Source organism: Eucalyptus grandis, chromosome 8 (assembly GCF_016545825.1).
Source record: "Eucalyptus grandis isolate ANBG69807.140 chromosome 8, ASM1654582v1, whole genome shotgun sequence".
In the NCBI taxonomy this organism is placed as follows: Eukaryota; Viridiplantae; Streptophyta; class Magnoliopsida; order Myrtales; family Myrtaceae; genus Eucalyptus; species Eucalyptus grandis.
Genome location: NC_052619.1, coordinates 49,091,765 through 49,102,136, shown reverse-complemented (window position 1 = coordinate 49,102,136; position 10,372 = coordinate 49,091,765). Strand labels below are relative to the sequence as shown.

The 10,372-nt window shown below is 41.5% G+C and overlaps 1 protein-coding gene across 1 annotated transcript; it reads right to left on the bottom strand.

Moving 5' to 3' along the window:
* Positions 1-7,947: 7,947 nt before the first annotated feature.
* On the bottom strand, positions 7,948-8,698 carry LOC104417389 (2-hydroxyisoflavanone dehydratase-like). The gene is made up of 2 exons (XM_039300059.1): positions 8,570-8,698; positions 7,948-8,324 (listed from the first exon to the last, which is right to left on the bottom strand). Exons 1-2 carry the CDS (start codon positions 8,658-8,660, stop codon positions 7,948-7,950), a joined length of 468 nt encoding a protein of 155 aa, XP_039155993.1. The 5' UTR covers positions 8,661-8,698.
* Between the last annotated feature and the right edge of the window lie 1,674 nt (positions 8,699-10,372).

The following is a 10,372-nucleotide window of genomic DNA, read 5'->3' as shown; positions in this document are numbered from 1 at the left end:
AAAGCCTAGAGCTGCGAGAGGAACTAGAGAGGTAATTAAATTAGGGTTGATGTATCAAGATAGTGAAAGCGGTAGAGTAGGTTGTCGATTTGAGGGAGACGACTAAGGAAACGGAAGATCGGGATCAATTAGGGAACACTTCATCATCACAATGTGGATGGAGGGAGAAGGGGAGGATTAAAGCGGAATACACTCAAAAAATGGCGTCCGCATGAAGGAAAAAATCAAAACTACTATACAGTAGAGGAGAGCCCAGAGCGTCTCTATTGAGTATCTTGATGAGGATTTTCTAATGCAACTTGCATTGTCAATTGGAATACCATTGACAGCAAATTCCACCACTATGCTAGCTACAAGGGGGAAGTATGCTCGCTTTTGTGTTGAAGTTGACTAAATGCCCCCTTCGATGACTTTGATTTTTTTTTTTAAAGAAAACTCAAGTGCGGGAAGTGTTGGAAAGTTCCTATAATATGAGTTTACATTAATTAATTGATTTTCTATTTTAAATAATAGATATTTCAATATTTGTTTAAACCTATGGTGATCTTATTAAATTGGGTATTTGCATCTATTAATAGGCCTAGTTGAGCAACAAAATATATGCAATTGTGTTTAACTCAAACTCGTAATAGGAAAGGCCTAGTTGACACACTATTTATTAGGATTTGCTAGATTCCCTCTCTAGCTTATAAAATGGTATGTTATATTTATTAGTTGTTTGAATCCCATTGAAAGCTACTCTACTGAAATAAATCATAGAGAAGAAGATCTAGCATTCCAATATATATTTGATTATCAAAGTGATCTATTTTTCTTCAAGTGAAGCAATGGTTCAAACATGTACCGCTTTAATCCCGCTATGCTTATTGACCTCGGTGTTTTACAATCATATATGGATCCGATTGTTCTTGATTAATTATTTAGTTTATGTGAATAATTTTCCACATGTGGTATCAGAGCGAGTCATATATAATTGTAGAACTCATTTTTTTTTTATGACCAAAATTCAAAATTTTCCTTTTTTGAGCCAAATATGAACGTTATTTTTTTGTGTGAATTTTTTGCTCAATTGATCCTAAAACAATAGGATTTTTGTTCTACATGTCAAGATCTTTTCAGCCATATATAATTTGTATAATTTCGTTGAGAATTAAGAGAGTTTTAAATTTGAAATTTTAGGGTTCATACATGAAAAAGTTCTAGAATTTTCAAATTACTTGCAATTGATTGATGTTTGTTGTAAATGTTGTATTGAGGTAAGTTTTTAATGCTTAAATTTAAGAAAACCGAATTTTCGGCCATGGGAAGCTTGGATCCGAAATTTTGAACCTTATATGTGGAAATTTACTCGTTTTTTCTTCATTTAATTCATTCTAGTCAATTATATTGATATTATATGCAAGTCCCATGGAGAAATTTCATGAAAAATCAAGTTAATTTGTGTTTTTGGAGCTTCGGGTCGAAACCGGATCGTGTGACCCGGTTTGCAAAAATTTGGGACCCAGCTGGAGGTTGAAGAAGACCTCCAGCCGAGCCTGGGCCTAAATATGGGCGAAGCCCATATTTTCTTTTAATTTCTGATTGGGCCATTCATTTAAAACAGCCCATTCATTTTTTTATGTTTTCAATGGGCTCTGGGCTTACGCCCATGAGCCAAATGAAGAGAGGTTATGGGATAAAGGGCTTAGCCCATTTCATTACATTTTTTTTATTCGTGGGCCATTTTAATTCATGGTCCGCCTGTTCCAAGCGGCCCGCATGGGCTCCTGCGGATCTACGGGCCGGGCACGGGTCAGGGCCCGCGGGTGGGGTCTGAAATATTAAAATTAAAAAAAATTTTAAAAAAATTAAAAAAAATGTGGCAAAAATTGTTATTTGATCAAATGCAATATGATCTTCTTCTTTTTTGTCGGTAAATGCAATATGATCTTGAGAAGCACTTGTTGTAAAGTGCTTCACATTATTTGATAAAATTTGGGCATAACTTTTTGGAGTTCCTTATTGATAGAAAAAATTAGTATATCCAATTACTTGCCCAAAGGGGTTATTATGTATATTAATTCGAAAATTTAAAAGATGAGGATGTATAGTTGAGTGTTCACTCGTTGTTGTTTTACTTTTTCAGGCCCGTAGGTATGAGTCTCCCTCCAGTTCATTTTCGTTTGCCTATACAGATGGAGGCAGTTATTATGGATATAGAGGACGTGACACTAGAGGCACACCACTTCAGTGTGGGTGGATGGAGGCTTAGGATATCTAGCTTTACATCGGTACAAGGCATGGTTCATTTATCAACAAGGAGGTCTTTGGGCCTATCCACGGGTTTGACAGACCACCCGGTGGCCCCGATGGATCTCATTGGACCCCACGGTGGCGAATCCTACCAATGGCACCATGGGCAACCTCAACTCCAATTCCGACTATGACCCCGAGCCCAAGACGTAGAGAGCCGGCCTTCTGATGGAAACCATTTTTGAAGTCGCCCTTGCAAAGGACCAACCCTCTACCCCTTTTGGCTATAATTGGAATGGCCCAATTAAGCAGGCTTATAATTACAACTTTATGATCCTAATGAAGCCTAATATAAGTAGTGTGTTTGTATATGTGTTTTCCTTACTATCCGATTATTGTTTGTTAATCGAGCTTTCTCATGTGCTGAATTGATAGATAAAAGTAATGGGACAGCGACACCTCTTGGGAGGTCACAAATTAATCTTGTGGATGTCGCCTTCCCGCGGCTTGGGAAGGTACGGGGCGTGCATCAGCACCAAGGCGGTGAGTAGTGGACTGCTTCGCGGCGCAGCACAACGTTGACGGCAGCGTCAACCGCGACAGACTGCTCGCGTTGAGGTATTCATCAGATCAGGGAGCAGCTCCACGTTGCACTTGGCGTTGGCTCGGTGCATGGAACGGCGGTTGGTCGTCGATGGCACGGTCTGTATAGCCGACACGGGTAAGCACCAAAAGGAATAGCGGCTTCGTCGTCAAGGATCACTGCGAGATTCACGTTGCAGGGATTGCTTGGCGGGTAAGAGTGGAAACTCAGAAAGTTCACGGAAGAGTTCGCCGATGTTGGCGATGTTCTTCCCCGTGAACTCTGCTTGAACACGTACTCTCCAAGAAGTGGAGACTCGGCTGAATGATTGTGACCAGTTCAGCCACTCACGAATTGAAAAGTGAGGCGTGAGCTCTTCCAGAGATCCACTTGGCCTCCTTCACGGATGATCGATATTGCTTCTGCTTTTCCAAGGCTCTGTGCGTCCCTCCAATGTGCAGAACGTGCTCCTTAAATAACCGATATCTGATCTTCAAAATATATTCTTCGTATCATGCAAATAATAATATTCGATGGAGTCCAACTTGCCAAGGTGATCTTTTTCCTTTTTCACGAAAATTCTTGCGAAATCCCACAAGATATCATCACCATTTGTTGCCTTTCGCCCCCACCTGCAACTCAGTGTCTAATATCTTGCCGATCTCGCCTTGCTCCTCCTTCATATTTACTTCCCCAAATAGCCGGGCATGTATAATATACCGGGAATCCATGCCAATTGCTTTCTTTTCCTTATTGACCAAAGCTGATATGCCAGAATATAAGATCATCTGCCCATCTCTATGCTCGAATATTTCGAAATATTCTGCCATCAGATGATGAATAATAGCCTAATTGATCACAATGTAATTTTTGGCTACGGGCTTGGTTCAAATTTTTATCATCGCCGGCTCAGTCCAATCAATCTTACTTGAGTCCTCCACCACCGGTTTGATGCAAATGCATAATGCAATTTTGACATTTTTGTTTAGGGGTTAAAGATTAATCCCTAATTTTTTAATGCAACAAACAATTCATTGGATTGCCAAAATATAGGTATCAACAATGACTCAAGGTTCAACTAGACAAAGTGGAAAACTAGCAATACAAGAGGCTCCCGGTGAACTAACTTTACTCAAATCGACACAGTGAATTATTTTAGTTGGTGTTTAACCTTGCCTTGCCATACTGCTGTTGGGGCTAACAATACAATTTAGAGGGGAGTGAATAGCTTGTTTAGATAACTTTGACAATCTTTTGCAGAAAATTGCAGAAGCTAACTAAAGATCAAGTCAAGTTGATGTTTCAAAGATCGTGAGTAAATTGCGTGCTTATGTAAGTAAAATGAGAGAAAACAGTACTACATAATAATATACAGTAACTTTATTCCAAAGTTTACGTCCTCTTTCACCACTAACAGCCACGAGTCGAACTGGATTGTACTAGGAATCTGTTGAATAAGTTACACTCAGCACACACCAATCCTTTTAGATAATAGATCACACTATCAGGAATAAGGTGTTGCTATCAACCAATGCACTTAATCTTTTACACTATTACAAGGCAACAAGTACAACAAAAGTAACAAACAAACAAGAGCTTTTTTCTAAGGACACAACTTCTAGCAAATCTCAAGATTTTGTACTGCACATGTCTAATATTTTGGCTTCAAGAACTTAAGGATTATTCCATTGAATCGAATGATCTCACACAATCAACCAGATTAATTGATGAGGTTTGAGTCGAGGTTGTCAGTTGATCGATAGAGCTCGATGCTCCCTCATCGGCTTCTATAGTGGAAGCGTATGCTTTTTCTGGGGATAAATACACTAATGGTGCCATAAGTTGTGTACGGCGCTCACTTTGGTGCCAAAAGTTTCCGTCAGATCACTTAAGTGCCAAAAAATTTGAAAAGCACTCACTTTGGTGCCAACGCCAACGAAATTGGCCGGAAATCCGACGTGGCCTTTTTAAAATAAGTTTTGAAGTCGACGTGGCTCGTCGGAGAGTTGAGTCAGCATCCAAACACCAAAATGATGCCATTTGGCATCTTTCCCCCAACTTTGAAACCCTAATCCCCAAATTGAGAGAGAGGGAAGGCTCTTCTTTGTGTCTTCTTCTTCCTCGAAGACCCACACCAACAACGGCACCAGCACGGCACCAGCAACAGCACCGGTAGCACACCAACAACGACAGCAACAACGCACCAGCAGCCCCTTCGACCCATCTTCTTCCTCCTCCTCCTCCGCCCTCGCCTTCGATTTTTCCTGCAACAATCTCAGTCTCTCCTCGCTCACCTGGTCGAGCAACTACAATGGTGGCTGAGCAACAGTGGCCGAGCGACGGCGGGCGAACGATGGTGGCCGAGCAGCAAAAACCCTAATTTTTCCCCATGTGAGCTAAACGGCGTCGTTTCCATGAAGCCATCCATGTATGACGGCAAAACGACGTCATTTTCTTAAGGAGGACCGAAAATGACGTCATTTAAAGGCCTATCGATTTTAAAATAAATAAAAAATCATTTTGGCCGGAATCTTTCGCCGGTGGCACCAAAGTGAGCGTTTTTCCTCCGATTTGGCACTTAAGTGATCCGACGGAAACTTTTGGCACCAAAGTGAGCGCCGTACACAACTTATGGCACCATTAGTGTACTTATCCCCTTTTTCTGTGTCATCTTCTTTTAGTAGCTTCTCATTTTTCACAAGCAATGTTGTAAGTATTTCGCAATAATTCATCTTAGATTTCTTCAAGAGGTTCTCTGCATATTTCTTCTGTGAAATAACAAGACTTGCATTTTGGTTGATCTTGATACCAAGGAAGTAGTGCATCAAGCCCAAGCCCGTCATCTCAAATGTCTTCATCATCTCCTTCAAATTCTTAAATCATTTTCTCATTATTTATTATATGTATGAAATCATCTACATACGAGGAGACAATAAGAGTGTGATCTTAGGCCTTGATGTATAGCATTGGCTCGCTCATGCTCCTCCGAATCCTTGTTTGGAGAAGTAATTGTCAATTCTAATATACCACGGTCGTGGTACTTGTTTTAGTCCATATAGGACCTTCTCGAGCTTTAAAACCTTCTCTTCTTGGGCATAGGCATAAAGTCTAATGGTTGTTACACATAGATTTTTCTTGAAGATATTCATTTAGGATGATGGCTTTACATCTAGTTGATAGATTTTCCATTCCTTTAATGTTGCTAAGGTTCTGAGAGCACAAATAGTATCGAGACATGCAATAGGAGCAAAGGTCTTAGTATAGTCTTTACCCTATTGCTGCAAGTATATTTTTGCCACGAGTCTTGCCTTATGCTTCTGAATTTCCATCTGCATTGAGCTTCATTTTGTAAATCCACTTAACGCCAATGATGTCTTTGTCTTCAAGGTGATTTACGAGCTCCCAAGTTCCATTTTTCTCAATCATCTTGGTTTCTTTCTTAATAGCTTTTATCGAAACTTCTTCTTTGGAAGTATATTCATAGCTTTCCAATTCTACGGCGGTGAAATTGCATGTTTCATAAACTTTTCTAAGAGATTTTACTATGGGAGACTTTGAAGTAGATTCTTCTTGAGTCGCGCTTGGAGAGGATGGTGGCATTGCGGCTAGAATGGAGAATCTGATGGTCCAAGTTAATTACTTGTATTATTGACTCTTGACATGCTAGTAATATGTACGGTAAGGTGACATACTTCTTGATCTTCTCTTTCTCCCAGTTCCAAGCTGCATTCTCGTAAAAACTTGATGTCTTGACTAATTATCAGCATCTATTTTCTTATATAGACTCAATAGCCTTTCAATTGGTCATTGTTGGGGATGAATATTTGTTTTTCTATCTTCTCATCAAGGTTGCTCCTTTTTTTTAAGCATGGATGTGGACTTAGCATATACACCCAAACACCTTCAAACGCTTACGTTGGAGGCTTTCGTCCACTCCATGCTTCAACTAGAGTTCTATTTGGGATTGCTTTAAATAAGCACCAATTTAACAGGTACACTGCTTTGTAAACTGCTTCCACCCAAAATGTATTAGAAAGTCCTTTTTCCTTTAGCATCGATCTCGTCGTCTCCATGATAATTCTATTCCTTATTTCCGCAGCTCCATTTTCTAGTGGGGCATAAGCAATGGTTAGTTGATGATGAATGCCTTCATCTTGACAAAATTAGTAGGAAAAGTACCCAAAAAAATCATATACCTAAAGCATTTATGCTAATCAAGTTCTAAACTTTTCAATTGGACGAATTTAATCTTAAGCATTTTCACATTTTGATAATTGAGTACATCCAGTCAATTTAAGTCAAAAATCGTTGGCATGCATACCAGCGGTCCTACATAGCATGATCGGCCATGCACATTAGCAATTTCCAGTTTAAATTGGCCAAATAAACTCAATTGGCAAAACGCAAAAAGATTTAAGAATGAATTGGCACCAATGTAATAGGTCTAAGACTTTTTTGGGTACTTTTCGCCAGAATTAGTTGAACCTCTATCACTTCTTAGAACATTGATGCTGCATTCTCGACATGGTTCTTGAATTTCTTGAAAATAGACAAAACCCAAAAAGGCCGAAACCTTAAGGAGTGATGGACGAAATGGTACCTTAAAATGTCGCTCTTCTTCAAATGTTCAGTGAAAGAGAGCGACGAATGTCGAGTAAGAGGAGAGTGAGACTAAGGGAAAAAGTATTTAGGGAAGAAAGGAGAAATGGGGTGAAGACAGGTAGAGTTTTAAAGAGATTGCTTTTGAAATGAGAAAATCGGGGGTCTCATCTGCGCTGCTCAACAGCATGTGAACTGTAAGTTCCACTTGTTTAGAGAGAGAGAGGTCTGCTTACATTGCACGAGCCATGAATGGCCCGTTGAATTTTCCCAACATTTGAGGGATTTATCATACGACGATCGATTTGAGATCGCATCTTCTTGGTTATATTTAGAGTATTAACACTCGATTCAGAAGATCCGACTTTTTTATGGATAAGCCAGTTTCCCTCACTCGGGAATACATCAATGGATGTGAAAACACTTCATCAAATCTGCATGTCCCAAGAATGGCCGACAGGGTTGTGCCGACCCAAGCACGGCACATGAAGGACTGTGCCGGTCACTGGACGGACCCAGAATAGTTTTTTTTTTTATTGGAGAGAGGGGTTTGGTACAGCGAGATGGTGAGAGAGAGCGAGCGGAGAGGAGAGTTGGAGGTGCGCGAAGCTGCAGAAGAAGACCCGTCGAAGTTTCTCTATGAACCTGTGCTCAACCGAGACGGCGAGTATCTTGGCTTCCGCGACAAGGGTGGTGAGATACTGATGCTCTACCAGAGAGAAGGCGGAGCTGATGCAGGAGCCACCATGGTAGTGGACCAAGTTAGGCAGCTTCTCAGGCTGCTCAGTAACAGGTTCGTGTTTCGGGAGAAAGAGTCTTGCACGGATGAGAGGGTCCTCGCAAATGGTGATGTCTTTGGATGCAACGCCGATCTTGGGGTCCTCCAAGCAAGGCGGGACATATGGAGTGCCTGAAAATGAATCAAAGTTTGACGATTCACATGACTCGAATCATGTCATGCAGACAAAATCTCCAGAAAGTACGAGCAACAAGCTAATAAGAAGACTTAATTCGCGCAATCCGTGTTAGGGGGAAAATTTTACTCCCTTTTCACAACAGTGTGTTACGATGAAACCTTGTTGTAGCCGGAAAAGGGTTCATCCATTGTCGAAACATGAAACTTCAGTAATAAGATGAAGCAGAACCAGACATTACCGGAGAGGCGCTCGACTGTGCCGTCCTTGTAAACCCTAACAAATGTGGGGAGCTCTCTTTCAACCTCTTTGGAAGTGCGGATACTACCCATAACTTTCTTTTTGTTTGTGATAGTATGTGAGTTTTGCTTCTTGAGAAGAGAAAAAAAGGGCATTGAATGGACAAGAGGAGAGAGAGTTGGACTGAGTGGTTACGGAGGCATAATGTGAGGAGAGTAGATGAGCATTACTTATAGAAAGTCTTCTCTCCCGGTCTCGTCTTTGTTGGCATTTGAATTTTGGCCGAACCTACCGACCATTCTTTTGATCCTCCCATGTGGCAAGAAAAACCGGGATGAAGAGCCTTTTAGACTGATTATTATGTGATTGTGAAGCGATATAAGTATATCGGTGGCTCATTCCTCAACGGATTAAGCTGATAATTTGGACATTTTAACATGATATCAAAGCACAGATCAAGAGTTCAGATGTCAGCACTCCCCTCTAAATCTCATAGTTTGAGGAAGAGAAACACATCGGCTTTTCGATCTCAATCTATCTCTTCAACACTTCTATCAAATTCAGGGGAGAATTACCAAAAAAGTCATAAACCTATTGCAATTGTGCCAATTCAGTCCTAAACTTTTTTTTTTACCAATTTAGCCCTAAACATTTTATAATTGTGCTAATTCAGTCCATCCAGCCAAAATTGGCCAGCCGGCATTGACGTGGATGCCGGCCTGCCGGCAAACAATTTTTTAATCATTTTTTAAAATTTTTTCGAATTTTTTCTTTCTTTTTTTAATTTTTTTTTCCTTATCTTCTTCTTCCTCTGGCCAGCGCCGGCCGGCCGGCTAGAGGCGAGGGCCGGCGAGGTTAGCCTCGCCGACCATTGGCGAGGTTCGCCCCTACCGGCCATTGGCGAGGTTCGCCCCTACCGGCCACTAGCGAAGGCAAGCCTCGCCAGATCTGGCGACGGTGGCCTCGCCGTCGCTGAGAGAGGCTTGACTTCGCCAATGGCCGGCGAGGGCGAGCCTCACCCGGCCGACGACGGCCTCACCGGCCACCGGCGAGGCTGCTGTCGCCAGATCTGGCGAGGCTCGCCTTCGCCAGTGGCCGGCGGGGGCGAGCCTCACCAATGGCCGGTGAGGCTGACCTCGTCGGCCCTCGCCTCTGGCCGGCCGGCCAGCGCCAGCCAAAGGAAGAAGAAGATTGGAAGAAAAAAAAATTAAAAAAATAATTAAAAAATCGTTCGTCAGCCAACCGGTGTCCACGTCATCGCCGGCTAGCCAATTTTGGCCGGATGGACTGAATTGGCACAATTGTAAAAGGTTTAGGACTAAGTTGGCCAAAAAAAAAAGTTTAGGACTAAATTGGCACAATTGCAATAGGTTTTGGACTTTTTTGGTAATTCTCCCTCAAATTCAGCATTGATGTGGATCACATTCAGTTTGTCGTGTAAGGACTGACTCATAAAATAATCATCGTCTACATTCGAGTGGATCAGTCACGTGTTTCCTTTTTAAGTCATAGATTCTAACTGCGATTTCCAACGAAATTAGAGGGAGGATTATCACGAGCGTTTAGCTGAAAAGGCGAAAGAATGATGGTAAAGTTGGCCCGGATTATAGAAGCGCATTAGCTCGCTGGCTAACATATTCTTCGAGAAAGAAAATTTATTTTTATTGCGGACAAAATCCTTAGAAAACACACGGAAAATATCAAGATATAGCTTGGTGTAAAAGAAAACTAAGCTAAGGGACAGAGAGGGGAAGCTGTTTGCGCTGGAAACTATGTAAGGTCCAAGGCAAACGAAAGTCTAACG

Excerpts from the sequence above, each read along its gene's own strand:
- LOC104417389 (XM_039300059.1), bottom strand. The coding sequence starts at position 8,660 with ATGGGTAGTATCCGCACTTCCAAAGAGGTTGAAAGAGAGCTCCCCACA. Across the intron at positions 8,325-8,569 it reads CACAGTCGAGCGCCTCTCCG|GCACTCCATATGTCCCGCCT; the intron begins GTAATGTCTGGT and ends ATTCATTTTCAG.